Source organism: Vulpes vulpes, chromosome 11 (assembly GCF_048418805.1).
Source record: "Vulpes vulpes isolate BD-2025 chromosome 11, VulVul3, whole genome shotgun sequence".
NCBI lineage: Eukaryota > Metazoa > Chordata > Mammalia > Carnivora > Canidae > Vulpes > Vulpes vulpes.
In genome coordinates this window covers 23,903,449-23,924,246 of record NC_132790.1, presented here as the reverse complement: position 1 = coordinate 23,924,246, position 20,798 = coordinate 23,903,449, and the positions used below count along the sequence as shown (strand labels likewise).

Genomic DNA, 20,798 nt, shown 5'->3' with positions numbered 1-20,798 from the left:
ACACTGTTGAACCTTGAAAACCTCATGCTATGTGAAAGAAGGCAGACAAAAGGCTACATATTGTATAATTTCATTTATATGAATATCCAGAATAGGCAAATACATAGAAAACAGATCAGATATTACCAGGGCCTGGTGGGAGGGGAAAATAGGGAATGACTGCTTAATGGGTATAGGGTCTCCTTTTGGGGTAATGAAAATGTTCTAGAACTAAATAGTGGCGATGGCTACAAAACGCTGGGTGTGCTAAAAGCCACTGAATTATATACATTAAAATGGTTAGAGGGGATCCCTGGGTGGCGCAGCGGTTTGGCGCCTGCCTTTGGCCCAGGGTGCGATCCTGGAGACCCAGGATCGAATCCCACATTGGGCTCCCAGTGCATGGAGCCTGCTTCTCCCTCTGCCTATGTCTCTCTCTCTCTCTGTGTGTGTGTGACTATCATAAATAAATAAAAATAATAAAATAAATAAAAAATGGTTAGAATAGTGATTTTTTTTAAGTTTTTTTTTTTTAATTTACTTGAGAGAAAGAGAGAGAGCATGAGTGGGAGGGACAGAAGGAGAAGGAAAGAGAATCTGAAACAGACTCTGTACTGAAGAGCAGAGCCTGACGTGGGGCTTGATCTCAGTACCTCAGGATCATGACCTGAGCTGAAACGGAGAATTGGCTGCTTAACCAACTGCACCATTCAGGTGACCCACAGAATAGTGAATTTCTTTATGTGAAATTGTTCTCAATAAAAAATAAAATTCTATTCTTCTTCTACATAGTATCTAAAAACATTTTTATGTCTTGAGCTTTTTCTCTCAGGAGAGTGAGCAACAGTGGTTACCAACAGGAGTTTTAGAGTTTACAAAACACTTTGCCATAGAATCTTACATAATCTTCACAACTCATGAGGTAGATACCACCCCAACCTAGAGATAAGAAAAACAGGCTCAGAGGGTCATATAGCTACAAAGTGAGACAGCTGACTAATCAAGTCAGATTGGGCTGCCTCCATCGTATTATACTGTTTACAAGGCAAACAGCTCCAACTTCTGATAAGCTTGAAAAAGGGTAGGAGAGGTTACTGTGTCTGTGCATCTTGGGCAGCTTTTCTTCTTCCAAAGTTAGTATTTAAATTAAAGCAGTAAAAATATTCATTGTACACAAATTAATAAAAGTTTTTTAAAAACCAATCTAGATCATCACTGTATAACAGCAGCATAAAGCAGATATTATAGATTTTCTTTTTCAATTTTTGCAAGATAAGGGTTTAAGTTTCTCAGTACAAGATATTTTATAATGTTAGCATGTCTGCTCACCAGCGAAGTTCAACATAATGTTTACAGGGTATGGCAGTAAAGTAATGAGATAATTATGCGTGTTCCTTATATAACTGACTGCATTAAGTTAGTCACATTTCTTATTAAGGATTAACAAATGAATGACATTATCATTGGGTTTTCTAACATTCTGATAATTCCTATATGTTCCTGAGAAGCACAGGAGTTAGGGTTACCCAGCTCTCTATCAATCAAAGCAGCCTCTTTAATTATTTTCCATACTGGATTTTTCCTTAAGATATTATTTGAAGAAAGGATTCCACAGTTTCTTTAAAAATACTTATTGAAAACCACTGTAGTACATACATGTAGCCTTACTTCCTTTAGAGGTTTTTAAGAATCTTTGCAGATTACTCAACATTATATATTAAGATTATCTCTAAATACCAGCATAGAAATACCAAGGGGGCTCTCACTCTACACTTGGTTTATGAGTGGTCTTATTTTTCCAGGCTCTATTCAACATTCTTGGTTATCCCCATTCTAGAGAGTATGCACTATATTAACACACTGACAAACAAGTGACTTATCTCAGATAACAGGGCAAAGCATGACCAGGGTCCAGACGTGAAGCCCCACCTCAGGTGGCTTAGCCTGCTGTATGGTCTCCAGTTCAAAAAGTCTTGTTGTGGGATCCCTGGGTGGCGCAGCGGTTTGGTGCCTGCCTTTGGCCCAGGGCACGATCCTGGAGACCCGGGATCGAATCCCACGTCGGGCTCCCGGTGCATGGAGCCTGCTTCTCCCTCTGCCTGTGTCTCTGGCTCTGTCTCTCCTTCTATCTCTCAAGAATAAATAAATAAAATCTTTAAAAAAAAAAAAAAGTCTTGTTGTAGGGCAGCCCCGGTGGCGCAGCAGTTTAGTGCCGCCTGCAGCCCGGGGCATGATCCTAGAGACCCTGGATTGAGTCCCAGGTCAGGCTCTCTGCATGGAGCCTGCTTCTCCCTCTGCCTGTGTCTTTGCCTCTCATTCTCTCTCTGTGTCTCTATGAATAAATTAAAATCTAAAAAAAAAAAAAGTCTTGGTGTAATGTGGTCCATCAGTGCACTGTGACCTGAAGGTACAGATGTCTCTATTTGTGGTGCATAGCAACACTTGAGCTGGCTATAAGCCAGTTATGTTCAGAACTTGTATCTGCTCAAGGGCAAAGATTATCCTCTCTTCCTCCTATGCTCCAGGTTATCTCTCAGTTCCCTTGATGGAAAACCCTTTCCAGGAGTAATATATGTACAACAGAAATTATGAAATATGAAACAGAAGACCTGGGTTCAAATTCTGGCTCTATTAGTATTCCTTTCACGACTCCAACTCCCTGGGCCTGTTTGTTCCTGGTATTTACCTCACTGGTAATCAGGAGGATTAAATGAAATAATGCAGCAGTTCACATCATGTGGGCTACAGACCCCTGGGCATGTCTGACCATATTACCAGAGGTCTGAAAAAGCATATACTAGAGAAAAAGAACCACTTAGGGATTAAGATTAAAAACTCTGGAGTACAACTGTCTGGGTTCAAATAATAGTTTTATCACTGGAGCAAATTAGTTTTCCTGTCTCAGTTCCTCATTTATAATTGGAGAAAACATTACCTTACTGAATTATTACAAGTATTAGCTAAGTCCACACTTGTGAGGTACTTAGTACAGTGACTGGCAGAGTGAGAATTTAATAAATGTTAGCTATTGTTACTATTATATATATGCTTGTATATTCTATACAAAGTATTATCACATAGAAGTTTGCCAAGTTTATGTTAAAGGGTTATTTTTGTAAAGGTTAAAAACTTCTAAGAAAATAGTCGCAAAAAAAATCCAGTATACTACACCTGTCATGTCCTAATCCAGAATGCTTGAATCTATGATTTTAATCTCAAATCAATAACCCTTGTTTTGTGGCCTAACATATGTTCTTTTCTGGAAAATGGTCCATGTACACTGGAAAAAACTATGTATTCTGCTATTATTGGGGGTAGTATATGTCCTGGGTGTCTGTATTCTAACTGGCTTATAATGTTGCTCAAGTCCTTTATTAACTATTGATATCCTATCTGGTTGTTCTATCCATTAGTGAAAGTCAAGTACTGAACTCTGCAACCATTATTAAAGAACTGTCTATTCCTCTTCAATTCTGTCAATTTTTGTTTCACATAGAACATCTCCTTCATGGATCGGTCCCAAAATGTTTAAAAGGGAAGATCTACTTTTCTGGCCATGAAAGTAGTCTCAGGTTCTATCTGTATTTTCACCAAATGAATTATGTGTCTCTTAAACACACGCCCACCATACACTATTCACTATTCATACATAATGTTTATCATTGTCTGTTCCCTGCCTATATGCAGCCTGGGTTAGGCTGGACCCTAGAATACTTAGGAAGGGTCTCTTTTGATAAGTGTCAGAAAAAGAAGTGAGAGGCAGTGGCTTACATTGTAGGAGCGGGGGTGCCTCTGTTTCCACTGCACCAGGAGTAGCTGGGCCACCACCAAAGTAGCGATGAGGATGAGGACCATTTCAGCGTGCATGGCTTCGTGGCCGCGGTGCTTGGCATGCATGCGTGCGTGTTCAACCCTGAAAGCCAAACAGATGAGGTGAGGCAGGTCAGGAAAGAAGTGCTGATAAAAGGGCAGTGCTTTCCAGAGATATCCTACCAGTCCATAACTCAGAACATATTCTTACGCTTTGCAGCTGCAGGGTACTGTACAAATTAGGGGCTAGGAAAACACTCACCTGGGAGAACAGGCACTTGGGGATGTAACAGGGACTCTGTAGGCCCCAGTCAGGAGCTCAGCTATTAAAGATGGGTTGTTTGCTGCCCATCCTCAAGAGCAAAAACAGCTGACACTTGTCCTATAGGAAACAGGACCCAGGAGAAGCCTGCTGTCATTGCCCATTTCAGCCCTATTTCAACCTGTCACTAGAAGGAGAAAGTAACTCAGAGAGAAGGGGATAACCATAAAGTCTCATACTCTTAGTCAATAATATTTATGACACCAATAAAGAAGTACTATTGCAGACGTGTACTAATTCAAAGGTTAAAATCTTGCTTTGTTTGTCCTATCCTGTCTGTCAGGACCAGGGATCCTGAAGACTAAAGCCTGAAAAATCTAGACTGCTTTAACCTTATACTAATCCAACAGTGTCTTTGCCATCAGCATCCACAGGTAAATAGTCTCCTCAAGGGCTTAAGGAAGAGTACAGCTGGAAACTCTTATTTAACCTAAGGTTGGCATTCTCTGGTCCAGAGGACTGGCAACAAATGATTCCCTTGGCCAATATCTGCCTCTCAGAATAGAGTCAGAGTTAGCTAACAGAGAGAAACGAGGAAGAAGTTAGAAAACTAAATATAAATATAGCCTGTAGTCAGGATCTTTTATGGAAATTCTCTATACACGGGGGTATTAGGGAGAGAAGGAAAGGACAACATAAATGCTATCTTCGTAGAATACCCAATGGCAATGACAGACTACGCAAGAAGAGCCCAGTGGGATGAATTACAGATTAATGATAAAGCAAATATAGTAAAAAGCTAATTGTAGAATCTAGGTAGTGGACATAAAGGTATTTATAATTTTTTCAATTTTTCTGAGATTTTTTTACAAAAAAATATTAGGGAGGAAACATGGTGGCAGGGATTGGCAGCCAAATGTCAGCAGCCAGCCACAGCACCTAAGGATTCATTTTTTTTTTTCCTAAGGATTCATTTTATATAAACTCATCCAGGGTGGGAGAATATTACAAAAAGATAATATGTAGGAGTCAGAAACTTAGGTTCAGACATCCATGTGACCTTGGCCAAGAAAATTCACATCTCTACACCACAATTTCCTCATCTGTCACAAGTAGTCCATATCTTGGCTGTCTCCCTCAGAGGGCTGTTGTAAGGATAAACTAAACTAAAAGGGCAAAGGACACTTTAAAAGCCTAATGACTGTGAAGAGTTATAAAGATAACAGATAAATTTCTTATTCTTAGACAGCATGTGACTGAATGGATGTATACAATAAAAAAAAAAAAAAATCAAAGAAATATGGAGAAAAGACTAGAGAACAACTCCTAGTTCAGGTTCCCACCCAATGCAAACATCTTTACAATCTTTGTTTTTTTGTTTTTTGTTTTTACAATCTTTGTTTGAATACTTCCACTGGCTAAGAACATATGCCTCTTTTTTTTTTTTTTTTTTTAAGATTTTATTTATTTATTCATGAGAGACACAGAGAGAGGCAGAGACACAGAGAGGGAGAAGCAGGCTCCATGCAGGGAGCCCAACGTGGGACTCGATCCCAGGACTCTTGGATCATGCCCTGAGCTGAAGGCAGGCGCTTTAACCACTGAGCTGCCCAGACATCCCAGAACATACACCTCTTAAAGTAATTAGAAAACCATGTATCTGGCACAATGTAGGTACTCAAGTGTGCTTATGAAGGAATAAAATTCCAGCACTTTAAGGGTAGGAGTTCACTACGTCTCAGTATACTACAATTATTAATGATGTCTCTAATGACAAAACAAAATCTATCTTTCTATAGCTTTAATCTCCTGGACCTAACCTTATGCTCTGGAACGACAAAGGACATATTCACTCTTCTTTCCCATTGTTGCTCTTTCAAAGATTTATCATGATCTTATTTTTAAAAAACAAAACCAAAAATAATCCTCTTCCTACCATCACTCTTCTGTGCCCTTTTAAGCTAACAGTTCTAGATCTTTTATTTTATTTTTATTTTTTTTTATTTTATTTTTTTTTAATTTTTATTTATTTATGATAGTCACAGAGAGAGAGAGAGAGAGGCAGAGACACAGGCAGAGGGAGAAACAGGCTCCATGCACCGGGAGCCTGACGTGGGATTCGATCCTGGGTCTCCAGGATCGCGCCCTGGGTCAAAGGCAGGCGCCAAACCGCTGCGCCACCCAGGGATCCCAGTTCTAGATCTTTTAAATGCCATTCATATAACATAATATGAAAACCATTAATCCTGGCTGCCTTCTTCTAGATGTTATCTAGCTGAAGATCTTCTTAATATGCAGCATTTACAACAAAATCAGGGATCCCTGGGTGGCGCAGCGGTTTAGCGCCTGCCTTTGGCCCAGGGCGCAATCCTGGAGACCCGGGATCGAATCCCACGTCAGGCTCCCGGGGCATGGAGCCTGCTTCTCCCTCTGCCTGTCTCTCCCTCTCTGTCTCTCTCTCTCTGTGAGTATCATAAATAAAATTAAAAAAAAAAAAAAAATTTACAACAAAATCAGTATGGACTCAGTGAAGCAGAGGACAGTGGCACCGTATCTCCCTAAGCAGAGAGCATATTTCTATGAACATCTTCCAAATTTTGGAATGTTTTGATAGCTGAAGTACACAACTGGTGCATATTAAACTTAAAGTTTTCTAAAATCTTGCTGGGTTTGTCATATAAGTTGGTATCTTTGCCATTCTCTATTTTTATAATCTAATTGAAGGGGTTTTTTGGACTACTAATAAAGTTTACGTGGCTGATTTCAACTCATTGGTCAGCTACTCTGTGAAGCTTGTGGGGCTGAAGCACTCTGAAAGCTCTACAATAAGTAATCAGGATAATAAAGTATCTGTTGACTCACTCTAGTTACAAAGCAAGTTAGTAGTAGAGTTGAGATCAGAAGATGCTATTCCCATTTTCCAGCCAGAGCTCTCTGCTCTGTTTCATGGATAATGATGATGTTAATAATGATGATAGTCATATGCAAAGCAAGTAACACTTACTGGGAGCTTACCACATGCCGGGTATTGTTCCAAGAATTTCACGAATATTAATCCTCACAACAACTCTATAAGGTGTAGGTACTACTATAATCTTCATTGTGCAAACTGGGGAAACTAAGGTAGTAAGCAATCAAGTAACTTGCCCAAGATAGCATAAATAGGAAATGGCAGAACTAGTAGTATTCAAATTCAGATAAATAGTTTGGTGCAATTACCTACTTACTCCCCAGAACTGAAGGAGCCAGCCAGGAGTGACCCAAGTACTGGAAAAGATCCCAAATGACCTCTCCTACTGGTCAAGAGTCACTGCCTCCCCACAGACAAGGAAGCAAAAGGGTAGATATACAACTCTTTTAGAAGGATTAATTTACAGCTCCCAGCCTGAGGTGCCCACACTGTCATACTTACCTCCATTGCTCCTCTGGGGAGAGGTCTGACATATCAACCTGTAGAAAAAAAACACCAAAAAAATCGATCAATGTCTTAGAACTGTGCCTGCCCAACAGAAGGTTCTCATATATTCATCATTATCTTCAAGGAATTATGAGAATCTTCAACTGTCACAATCTTTATTGAAGCCTTCCCCGATACTCTACTTCCTACCGATCTCTCTGTTCTCTAACCACTTACTCTCAAGTCTATGACTGACAGTACATTGCATATCTGTGCTAAGCAATAAGGACAGGAGAGTAAACCTAACTCCTAAGATGTTCACAGCCTAGTTGAGAAATCACACATACATACAGAAAATGTCTTTGTTATATACTGAGGACTAGCTATGGAAAAATAAAGAAGTGGCTTCTGATCCAATTTGCAGTGTTATAGACTGGCAAAGACTTCCTGGAGGAGATGTGAAATATTATCCAGATGAAGAAATGAGAGAAATGTGTTCCATGCAAAGGGACTAACATAAAGGAATAAAGTTGTACCACATATGAATAAGTGAGTATGGCTAGAGCAAAAAGTATGAATTAGGATTAGTGGGAGATGAAGCTAGATAAAATATTCTAAAAAAAAAAAAAAAAATTCTATCATATGTCTTTGACTCTAAATGGCCCCCTGGCAACAGGCAGAACATTAGGCTAGAGTAAAACTAAGTTTTACTCCCTGCTCTGCTACTAGCAGTATGATATTCCAATTTCAAAGTTCTGGTTCTGTTAGTCTTGTTAGCAGGGCTGCTCAATCTTGGCACTAGGGATATTTGGGGCTGGATAATTCTTTGCTGGGATGAGGAGCTCTCTGTACATTGTAGGATATTTTAGCAGCATCCCTGGCCTCTACCCGCTAGATGCCAAAAGCATCTATCTCCACAGAAGCAACAAAGTCTACAGACATTGTAAAATCTCCCCTGTGGGATGAAAATTGCCTCCAATTGAAAACTACTCTGTACTAAACTGCTCTATACTAAACTCTTTGAGTTCAGGACTCAAGTCTTCTACTTCCTTATAGCCATACAAAAGCATAACCAAATGTCAGTACATAAGTCAAAAACATCACATTGACCTGAGCTGAAAATGTTTCTTGATGTAGAGAAAAGAGACAAGGCCTCAGTCAAACGAATCAACAAATATTCCTTTAGTACTAATGATGTTCAAGGCCCAATTTCCCAATGTTCCTATGATAAGTTCAGAAAAGTACTTTACACAGAATGTTTGAAGTAAAATGGGCAGAACTCTCCTACTGAGTCAAATCAGCACATATTTACCAAGCACCCTTTATGTGTGTATACTGTGTACTCCCATCACTATTTAAGAAGGACTTTCTGATTTTTATATGTCCCAGCCAAGTTAATTAAAAGGGGGGAGGGGCACCTGGGTGGCTCAGTGGTTGAACATCTGCCTTTGGCTCAGGTCATGATCCCAGAGTCCTGGGAATGAGTCCCACAACAGGCTCCTTGTAGGGAGCCTGCTTCTCCTTCTGCCTATATGTGTCTCTCATGGAAAAAAAAAAGGGGGGAGGGGGGTATCTCAAGCCTTCACCCAGCCAATCAGGATAATGAAGTCAACCACCTCCTCCCTTTTCCTACTTTACACAATGCCTCATAGAATGTATTCATGTGTCCAAACTCAGGCCTTCATCTTCCTAGAATGACAGAAGTCCCAGAATATCCCAGGACAGGTGGATATAAGAAATGAAAATGCTGGAACACCTGGGTGGCTCAGCAGTGGAGTGTCTGCCTTCTGCTCAGGGCGTGATACTGGTCCCCGAATTGAGTCCCACATCAGGCTACAGTCCCATATCAGGCTCCCTGCGAGGAGCCTGCTTCTCCCTCTCCCAAGTCTCTACCTTTCTCTTTGTGTCTCTCATGAATAAATAAAATCTTAAAAAAAAAAAAAAAAAAAAAAAAGAAATGAAAATGCCCATCTGGGCAGTATCTAAGCAGACAATTAAGGACCACATTTCTTTCTTTCTTTTAAAGATTTATTTATTTATTTGAGAGAGAGCGTGCATGCTTGCACAGGTAGGGCAAGGGGGAAAGGAGGGAGGGAGGGATAAGCATACTCCCTGCTGAGCACAGAGCACAATGTGGGGCCTGATTCCAGGACCCAGAGATCATGACTTGAGCCAAAACCAAGAGTTAGACACCTAACTGACTGAGCCACCCAGGTGCCCCAATGTAACTGCTTCTTAAGGCCAGGACCAGGATTAAGGATTAAGGTGGAGATAAGCAAGGGACCTAAGGGCTCAAAATTTAAGGTGGCACTCATTGTCAGGTACTGATTCTCTATATACATGACCTTGAAAGTGCATTGTTTGCTTCACCCTAGTCCTGGTCTGCTTCTGTCTATCTTACTCCCAACCCATAAACTTGGAAGATCCCACAGAGCCAAGGAGAATACACTGCATTGTATCTTTCAAGAAAAATAGAACAGAACTGAACTTAGACTAAGCACTCAGTGAGTACTACAGGAATTGAACAGAATTCTCTCCAGTACAATAAGTATGATGACAAATCAGCACCCCACCTGGAGATGGAGATGCTTAAATGGGAGTATACACAAACACTTGAAAAACACTTAACAAGCATTTGGGAAAGAAGTATTCATTTGACAGCAGGAGGCACCCAGAAAACCACATTTAAAAACTACATGTCAGAACAAAAAGAAACAACACAACTACATCTTCAAAGAAGCAAGACAAGCACCATTTTACATTTCCATCCCTCCTCTGAAGGGAAAACTAAGATCCAAAGAACTGGGCCAGTCACGGAATGCTTCTTCATGATACTGTGGTCAAGCGTGCTACTATCTATACATACCTTAGTCTCTCTGTCTAGAAAACAGAGAATAAGACTTCTGACTTCACTGTGGAGTTCTGACAGTAAGAAGATTCAAGGTGACCAAGTGATTTCATTGCCTTTCCTCCTTGAGAGTGGAAACACTTTATAAAGTACCAGGAAAGGCTGGGGAACCAAATGTTGATGAAACGCAGTACAGGACTGTTTTTGGAGCCTCAGGGAAAACACCTCAGTAGGGCAAATACTAAGACTAAGACTAGACCTGGGCTTAGAAGACTGTTTAGAACTTCATGGAGTACTACGGATGCAAGCAATAGAGACATGATTTGGCTTTAGTATTTGCCACCGAACCAAATGATTATTTAACATCCATACTGGTCTCTCAGCGCAAGTGGAAAAAACAAGGAAAGCTGTCAACTATAGCTATAATTAACCTGTACCATCTGGAAATACATCTTTATTTGCTCCCTCATTAATGACTTTATTCATCTGGGCCCAAGTAGTAAGTCAGTCTGATTGTGCCTTGTCCAGAGCTCAGGCAGCTAATTAGGGAGGCTCTCTGGGCACAGTTACTGATTGATGGGCCCACATTCCACTCCCAAGACCCACACATAGAATGTTTTCTTGCCAACCAATCACTCCCCTCATAGAAGCTCACAAGGCCCCTAGTAGTGCCAATCCACCTAAATCCAGATTTGAAAGAAGTTAAACCAAACATATCAGGCAGAGAATAAGAGAAAACGTCATTAAAAAAACAGAAAATGCTCAGGTGCAAGACTCAGGGACTCACCCTTATAATGCCACAAACAGGCCTCTTGTCCCCCACAAATATCAGACACTCTGTGGTCTCTAAGTCTTTTTTTTTTTTTTAAGATTGTATTTATTTATTCATGAGAGACACAGGCAGAGGGAGAAGCAGGTTCCTCAAGGGAAGCCTGATGTAAGACTCGATCCCAGAACTCCGAGATCATGACCTGAGCCAAAGTCAGACGCTCAACCACTGAACCACCCAGGCGTCCCTGTGGTCTCTATGTCTTTACACAGGTTGGTTACCTTGTCCATTAAGCCCCTCTCTTCCACCAAACCACATTATGCCTTCCTACAAAATCTAAAACCTCAAAGGCTCTTTAGACTGACCCCATTTACTGAAGAACAAACATCCTTTACCACCTTGCTAAGCATGGGCCACAGCCCAGCATCATCAGTACCGAGAGCTTATTTAGAACAAGAGAATGTTACTCTATTCCAGACTTTCTAAATCAGAAGCCACACTAAATAAGACAAGCAGGTAATTCATATAAAGTTTGAGAAGCGCTGCTACTGCACCAGCACTCACACTGACAACTTGTCCTTGTCATACACTTCTATGCACCTGATTATTTTATTAACAGCTTTACTGAGATCTAATTCACATACCATAAAATTCACCCATTCAGTGTATTACTCAGTATATGGAGTAGTGCTGCCAATCACTTTTCAGTTTAGAACATTTTACCACCCCAAAAAGAAACCACATACCAGTTAGCACTCCCTCTCCATCCTTCCCTAGCCCAAGGAACCACTAATTGACTTTCTGACTTTATCTATAAATTGCCTATTCTAGATGTTTCATATAAATAGGATCATACAATAGGTGGTCTCCTGTGATTGGCTTCTTTCACTTGGCTTAATGTTTTCAATGATCATCAGGTTATAGCACATATTCCCTTTTTTGTTGCCAAACAATACTGCACTGTATGGACATACCACATTTATCTATCCACTCTTCAGTTACTGGATATTTGAGTTGTTTATATTTTCTGGCTATTACAAATAATGTTACTATGAACATTCATCTACAAGTCTTTGTGTAGACATGTTTTTACTTCTCTTGAGCATATATATCTAGGACTAAAATCATTGGGTCATATAGTAATTCTATGCTTAAGCTTTTGAGAAACTGCCAAATTGTTTTCCACAGCAGATGCACCATTTTACATTTCCATCAGCATTGTATCAAAGTTCCAATATCTCCACATCCTCAACATTTGTTATTCTCTTCTGGATAAAAGCATTCAAGCTAGTGGGAAATAGTATCACAATGTATTTCCAATTTTACATTTCTCTGAAGGATAATGATGCTGAGCACCTTTCTTTATGTTTATTGGTCATTTATATATGACCTGAACACCTTTCTTTATGTTTATTGGTCATTTATATATGACTCCAGAGGAGTCTGGAGAAAAAGTTTATTCAGATCCTTTGTCCACTTCTAAAAAGTAGACTATCTGAGATCAATTTTAAGCTCATAACAAAACTGAATGGAAAATAGAGATTGCCCATATGTCCCCTGCACCCAAATATGCAGAGCCTCCCCCATTAACAATATCCCCCCAGCAGAGTAGTACATTTGTTCCAAATGATGAACCTACACTGACACATAATTTTACCCAAAGTTCATAGTTTACTTTAAAGCTCATTATTGTTATATATTCTACTGGTTTGGGCAAATGTATAATGTATAAAGAGATGTATGCAACACTCGATTATCATACAGAATAGTTTCACAGTCCTAAAAATCCTGTCTCTTTTCATGATTTGATTGTTCATTTCTTCTTAGTGAATAATATTCACAAAGATATTCCACCATCTGGATGTACCACAGTTTATTTATCCACTCACCTACTGAAGGATATCTTGCTTGCTTCCAATATTTGGCAACTATGAATAAAGCTGCTATAAAAATCTGTGTGCGGGATCCCTGGGTGGCGCAGCGGTTTGGCGCCTGCCTTTGGCCCAGGGCGCGATCCTGGAGATCCGGGATCAAATCCCACGTCGGGCTTCCGGTGCATGGACCCTGCTTCTCCCTCTGCCTGTGTCTCTGCCTCTCTCTCTCTCTGTGACTATCATAAATAAATAAAAATTAAAAAAAAAAAAAATCTGTGTGCAGGTCTCTGGATGGAAACAGATTTTTAACTCTTACGGGGAAACACTAAGGAGCACAATTACGGGATTGCATTATAAGCTCATGGTGTATGATGCTTTTTATACACTGTCAGATTCAATCTGTTAATATCTTACTGATGATTTTTACATTGAACTTCATGAAAGACACTAATTTGTATTTTTCTCAAGTCCCTTCTTTCACTTATTAGTAATTTGTGTCCTCTTTTTTTTCTTAGTTAGCCTGGCTACCAATCTACTAGCTTTATCAATTTTTTTTTTTTAAGATTTTATTTATGAGAGACACACAGAGAGAGGCACAGACATAGGCAGAGGGAGAAGCAGGCTCCTGACAGGGAGCCTGATGCAGGACTCAATCCCACAACCCCAGGATCATGACCTGAGCCAAAGGTAGATGCTCAACCATTGAGCCACTCAAGTGCTCCTATAAATCTTTCAAAGGATTAGATTTTTATTTTCTCTTTTTTTTAATTCATTGATTTCTGCTCTGTTTTTCATTATTTTCTCCTGCTTACTTTGGTTCTAATGTGTTCTTTTTCTAGTTTCCAAAGGTGGATCCTTAAGTGATTGATTTTATTTTTTTTAATGTTTTTATTTTTTCAAGTAGTGGACTTGCTTCTTTAATTGGAGATGAACTCAGCACCCAATGGCAAGGATCCACACTCTAATGGAAGAGCCAACTACAGAATGGTTGTCCTCTTGAAGAAACCAGTAACTTGCATTTGATTTTTCCAGCTTGGCTCATTCCCAAAAGTTCAGGATTTGGATCCTAAAATCTTCTTCAGTATTTAACTAATTCTTTGTGAGTGGAAGGGGCTGGGACTGTTTATCCACACATAAACTGATCCTTGTCATAAATCACTTTTATAATGAGAAAGCAACTAGGACACATTGTCATGTGTTCCCCACGCTCCAAATCTTCCTTGGTAATGGACAAGTTATACCCACATGGGCAGGGGTAGAAATGTCTCCAAGACTTTGTCATATTGCAAGTCCTTGATCTCCACCTCATCATGAAACACAGCCACTGTCACTGGGGCTAGTAGAGGTCTGTTGCCTCAACCAGCCAAAGCTGCCCCAGGAACAGTCTAATTTGGCAGGCATAGGCCCCAACCCAAATGATTGTCCTATCTTCTCTCTAAGCGTGGCTTTTGCTGTATCCCACAAATTTTGGTAAGCTGTGTTTTCATTTTCATTTAGCTCAAATATATTTAAATTTCTCTTGAGATTTCTTCTTTGATCCATGTGTTATTGAAAAGTATTTTGTTTGGTCTTTAAGTATTTGTGGATTTTTTGTCTTTCTGTTATTGATTTCTACCTGAATTCCATTATGCTCTGACAGGAGACAATGTATGATTCCTATTCTTTTAAATTTGTTAAATTGTGTTCTATGGCCCATTTCATCATCTATCTTGGTGAATGTTCCATATAAACTTGAGAAGAATGTCTCTATTTTGCTGTTGTCAGATAAAGCAGTCTACAAATGTCTATTATATCCACTTGGTTGATGGTGTTACTGAATACAGCTACATATTTACTTTCTGCCTCCTCAATCTGTTTGCTTCTGACACAGGAATGTTGAACTCTCCAACTAGAATATTTGTGATTTTTCTATTTCTCCTTTCAAATCTATCAGTTTTTGCCTTACATATTTTGATACCTTTTGTTAGGCACATACATAGTAAGGATTGCTATGTCTTCTTGAAGGACTGACTCTTTCATCACTACATATGCCCCTCTTGATCCCTAATTAACTTTCCTTCTCTGAAATGTGCTCTGTTGGGACACCTGGGTGGCTCAGTTGGTTAAGCACTTGACTCTTCATTTTGGTTTGGGTAATGATCTCAGGGTCATGAGATCCAGCCCTCCACCAGGCTGCACACTCGGTGGGGAGTCTGCTTGAGCTTTTCTCCCTCTCCCTCTGCCCCCTCCCCGACCTCGCATGCTCCCTCTAAAATAAATAAATTTTGAAGTCTGCTCTTTCTGAAATACAGCTAGCCTTGCTTTCTTTTGATTAATATAGTATGGTATATCTTTCTCCATTCATTTACTTCTAATTTATATGTGTCCTTTTGCTTAAAATGGGTTTCTTATAGGCAATATATAGTGGATCTTGTTTTTATCCACTCTGACAATCTTTAATTGGTGCATTTGGATCACTGATGTTCAAAGTAACTACTGATATAGTTGGATTAATATCTACTATATTTGTTAAAATTTTGTTTGTTGTCCTTATTCTTGGCTCCTATTTTTGTCTTCCAAGCTTTTGTGATTTTTAAGTAGGCTCCATGCCCTGGGTGGAACCCAACATGGGGCTTGAACTCACAACTGAGATGAAGACCTGAGCTAAAATCAAGAGTTGGAAGCACGCAGGCATTCCCAAGATTTTGTGATTTTAATGCAGAATTTTATATAATTATATTTTCTCCCATTTCTTAGCTTACCACTTTTACTTCTGTTTTTATTTCAGTGGTTGCCCTAGGGTTTGCAGTATACATAAACAACTAATTAAGTCCATTTTCAAATAATACTCTACCACTTCATGGGCAATATGAGTACCTTATAACAAAATAATCCTAGTTATTCCCTCTCATCCTTTGTTTCATTGCTGCCATTTATTTCACTTTTTCATAAGCATATCTACATACACACACTATACATAGACACATAAATGCATACATAACCAAATAGTGTTGGTATTATTATTTTGAAAAACTGCTGTTAGATCAATTAAAAGTTTAAAAAGAACATCTACAAAAATCCTATAGCTTAAAATTATATTCTTTTTTAAATATTTTTTATAGATTTTATTTATTTATTCATGGGAGACACAGAGAGTGAGAGAGACAGAGACACAGGCAGAGGGAGAAGCAGGCTCCATGCAGGGAGCCCGACATGGGACCCGATCCCAGGTCCCCAGGATCATGCCCTGGGCTGAAGGTGGCATTAAACCACTGAGCCACCGGGGCTGCCCTAAAATTATATTCAATATTAAAAAACTAAATGCTTTCCCTTTAAAATCAGAAACAATGTCAGTATGTCCACCCTCACCACTACTATTCAATATAATACTGAAGTTTTTAGCCAGCATAATAAGGCAATAAAGGGAGATAAAAGGCACACAAATTGGAGAGAATTAAAACTGCCCCTATTTGCAGATGAATGATGTTCTACATAGAAAATCCCAAGGAATCTTGCTCCAGAAAGAACTGTCTGAGGGATCGTAAGGGATTTCTAAATATGGGAAAGGGGAATATATCACTTGTTGAAGTCAATTGTACATATATTTTTGCAGGTCTAAAGAAAGAACAAGGTCTAAAGAAAGAACAAGGCCTATATAACAGGAATCCAGTTCTTCAGGGATACCAAAAGGGAATTTTCAAGTCATTTTTGGTGCAACCTAGCTGTGGAAATTAGCATACAATTGTTTGAACCTTGCTGAATAACAGTTTAACCTTCCAAAAAAAAAAAAAAATCCCAAAGAACCTATAAAAAGAAAAAAAATCTGAGAATAAGAATTCAGTAACATGGCAGAATACAATATAAACACACTCCAAATATATTTCTATGTATTAGTAATGAACACAGAAACAGTGAAATTAAAAATATAAAATTCATAATCATTCATAAAAAAAGAACAACTAAATGTTCTATTCTATATTCACATATTCCCTTTCTGGTATTTCCTTCCTTTATGTAGGTCTGAGTTTCTGACTTCTATCATTTTCCTTCTAAGTAACATTTCTTTTAAGAAAATATATGAGGGAAGGAGAGGGTGGAGAGAGGATGGGCAGAGGGAGAAGAGAGAATCTTAAGCAAGCACCACACCTAGCCCTCAGCCCAACTCGGGGTTCGATCTCACAAGCCTGAGATCATGACCTGAGCCAAAGTCAAGAGTTGGATGCTTAACCAACTGAGCCACCTAGGTGCCCCTTTTCTCAACACTTTAAACATTTCATTCTACCTCTTCTTACTTGCATTGTTTCTGAGGAAAAGTTGGATTTAATTCTTATCCTTGCTCCTCTGTAGGTACAGTGATTTTTTCCTCCGGTTTCTTTCAGTATTTTCTATCTTGGACTTTCTACAGTTTGAAAAATGATATGTCTAGGTGTAGTTTTTTGGCATCTAGTTTTTGTTTTATTGTTTGGCATTTATCTTGCTTGGTATTTTCTGAGCTTCCTGGATCTGTGGTTTGCTGCCTGACATAAATTTGGGCAAATTCTTAGTCATTATTGTCTCAAATATATTTTCCATTTGTCTCTTTTTCTTTTCGTATTCTATGATGTGAATGTCTTAAGTCTGTTTGGGCAGCTATAATGAAATGCAATAGATTAGGTGTGGCTTATAAACAACAAATATTTATTTCTCACATTTCTGGAGTGGGAAGTCCAGGATGATGGCACCAGATTTTGCGTCTGGTAAGGGCTTCTGGGTTCATAGACGGCCTATCTTTTTGCTGTGTCCTCCAATGGTAGAAGAGGCTAGGGAGCTCTGTGGGGCCTCTCTTATAAGGGCACACACAACCCAATTTTGAGGGCTCTGCCCTTATGACCTAATCACCTTCCAAAACTCCACCATCCAATACCATCACCTTAGGGATTAAAATCTCAACATATGAATTTGGGAGAACACAAACATTCAGACCATAACAGTGTATATCACAACTTCTGTAGCTGTCCCACAGTTCTTAGTTTTTTTTCTCTTTATTTTTCATATTTATAGGTTCCAACTGAGACAACATCAAGCTCAGAGATTCTTCCCTCAGCCATGTCCAGTCTACTGATAAGCCCATCAAAGGCATTTTTCATTTCTGCTACAGGGTCTTGGATCTCCAGTGTTTCTTAGCATTTCCATCTCTCTTGTTCTTGCATGCTATCTACTTTATCCATTAGTGCTATGAGCATATTAATCATAGTTGTTTTAAATTCCTGGTGTAATAATTCCAACATCCCTGACATTACATGAGTCTAATTCTGATGTTTAGTCCTTCTCTTCCAACTGTGCTTTCGGGGCATCTAGATAGCTCATTCAGTTAAGCATCCAACTCTTGATCTCAGCTCAGGTCTTGATCCCAAGGTTATGAGTTCAAGCCCTGCAGTGGACTCTATGCTAAGCATAGAGCCTACTTACAAAACAAAAATAAATTTTAAAAAATTTAAAAAGCTGTGCTTCTTGACTTTTGGTATGTCTTGTAATTTCTTCTTGATAGCTCGGCATGATATACCAAGTAAAAGGAAGTGCTATAAATAGGCCTTTAGTAATGTGGTAGTAAGGTGTGGGGGAAGAGAAAGGGGAAACACACCAAAGGCCAATGACTGAGTTTCAGTCCTTTAGTGAGCCTGTGCCTCTGGGGTATGAACTTCACAAGTATTTTTCAGTCCTTCACTCACCCCTCTTAGGTGGGAGAGGATGGTGTAAGTGGGAGGGAGTTTGGCATTTCCCTTCTCTCACATGGAAGTCTAGAGCTGGCTAGAGTTGGGTATTTCCCTTCCCCTGAGTGAGTTAGGCTCTGGTTAACTAGGTTCTCCTGATGGCAGACCTTGTTAAGAAAAGAATGCTCTGTAGTATTTTTAAATAGTTCCTTTGCCCCCTGCCAGAAGTGTGAGGGGATTTTTATCAATATTTTAAGTTTAAGAACCTGGTTGATATCCAGGAGTTAAAACACAAAACTGGATGTAGAGTTTGGGGGAGTTTCAATGACTAAGTCCTCCTGGAGCTTTTAACTCTCAGCAATTCACCAACAATTTCAGCCCATGTTTCCCTACTCCAGGACTGGTTCCCACAGAGATGTCTGCTCCTACAAGTTGTGATTCTCTGTATTCAACTATTGGTCTCCAATTTTCAGGGCAACAGTTTACCCTTACCACCTCACTTCTCTTATAAATCTAAGAATTTGTTGATTTTTCTATTTGTTTGGCTTTTTGTTTGTCGTTAGGACAAGTGACTTCCAAGCTTCTTACACGCCATATTGGAAACTTTTGTCCATTTTTTTGATGGAATTATTCACATTTTTATTGTTAAGCTGTAAAAGTTCTTTATATATTCTGGATACAAAGTCCTTTATCTGATATAGGAGACTTGCAAATATTTTCTCTCATTCTGTGAGTTCTCTTTACTTTGTTGATGGTGACCTTTGCAACACAAAAGTTTTTCATTTTAATAAGTCCAATTTATTTTTTTCCTTTAATTTCTTCAGCTTTTGGTGACATATCTAAGAAATGATCATGAGCTGATCATGATTTATAACTGTTTTCTTCTAAAAATTTCATAGTTTTAGTTATTATATTTAGGTCATTGGTCCATTTTGAGTTAATTTTTATATATGGTGTGAAATAAGGGCCAACTTCATTCTTTTGCATGTGGCTAACTAGTTGTCTCAGCAACATTTGTTGCAAACACCATTCATTCCCCATGTGCATCTTATTCTTCATACTGACTCTTCTCTAAGACGGTGCAACACCCTTGTTTTCCATATCATTTTCTTGAGTGCCCCACAGTCTATTAACTTTGCTGACAGAACCTCAGAAAAACCAAAAGACAGCTGGAGAACTATTTATACCATAAATAAATAAGTACATAAACATAAAGCAAACTGTATCTAATACTATAAATATAAGCACATAAACATAAAGCAAACATATTAATTAGGCCTCAAAACTATCTATGATGTTTGATACATTTATACATTTACTCAATTCTCACTTAAGGTACTGTTGTTCTAAATGTGCAGGTCCAGGGCTAGACATGGGGATGCACAGATGAACGAAAGTTTTTTTCTTGCTCTTGAGGAGAAATATAAAAAATAAAATAATTAAACTGTACTGGGTCATCTGGGTGGCTCAGTGGTTGAGCATCTGCTTTTGGCTCGGGTCACAAACCCTGGGTCCTGGGGTCAAGTCCTGCATCAGGCTCCCCACAGGAAGCCTGCTTCTCCCTATGTCTCTGCCTGTCTCTCTGGGTCTCTCATGAATAAATAAACAAAATCTTAAAAAAAAAAAAAATTAGACTGTTTTAAAAGTATGAATTTACTCAGCCCAGGGAGCACAATTGTTTCTACCATACAGAAGGCACAGATGATATATGAAGGAGAGAAATGACTCATTCAAAATCACAGTTGCAAATAGTGATGGCAAAAGGGTCACAGAACTTATGGGTAAAATCAAAGACAGGGCTTAGGGCCTTAAACGACCAAATCAATGGCTAGTCACAAAATCCTCCTAGAGCCACATTATGATTTTCATGGGGCCCAGGTACTTCTGCCTTTGTGGGCCCCTTACTCCATTAAAAAAAAATACATACATATATATTTTTAAATACAGTGCTCAGTTGGGCAGCACATACACTAAAATTGGAATCATACAGAGATCAGCATGGCCCTTCTGCAAGGATGACACACAAAAATATACTTTATGACTATATTGCTATAAAGATGTATAATCCAAGCTAGACTGTATTCACATTTTTCTTCTTAAAGGAAATTAAGACATTTTTGTGGGTACCTGGGCACTGTGTCGAATGGATAAGTCAGCTCTGGGTCCTGCTGTCTCCCCACAGCTATGAAC

General features: G+C 39.1%; 1 protein-coding gene, 1 non-coding gene and 1 pseudogene across 8 annotated transcripts in view; 1 reads left to right on the top strand and 2 right to left on the bottom strand.

Annotated features, from left to right (window-relative positions):
• Positions 1-20,798, bottom strand: part of RNF121 (ring finger protein 121) — an 85,283-nt gene that overhangs the window by 44,889 nt on the left and 19,596 nt on the right. For 5 of the 7 annotated variants that reach the window (XM_072725865.1, XM_072725867.1, XM_072725866.1 and 2 more), the window contains exons 2-3: positions 7,464-7,501; positions 3,751-3,892 (exon numbers count right to left, since the gene is read on the bottom strand). In XM_072725865.1, coding sequence (XP_072581966.1) covers positions 3,751-3,892; positions 7,464-7,501 — 180 coding nt within the window. Of the gene's footprint in view, positions 1-3,750; positions 3,893-7,463; positions 7,502-12,954; positions 13,476-20,798 lie in introns of those variants that run through there. The other 2 variants (XM_072725870.1, XM_072725869.1) reach the window with 1 other exon arrangement.
• LOC112928695 (diphthamide biosynthesis protein 3-like) lies at positions 13,917-14,294 on the bottom strand (annotated as a pseudogene).
• Positions 20,555-20,659, top strand: LOC112928766 (U6 spliceosomal RNA). The gene has a single exon (XR_003236778.1). It is a non-coding gene; the product is annotated as a U6 spliceosomal RNA (small nuclear RNA).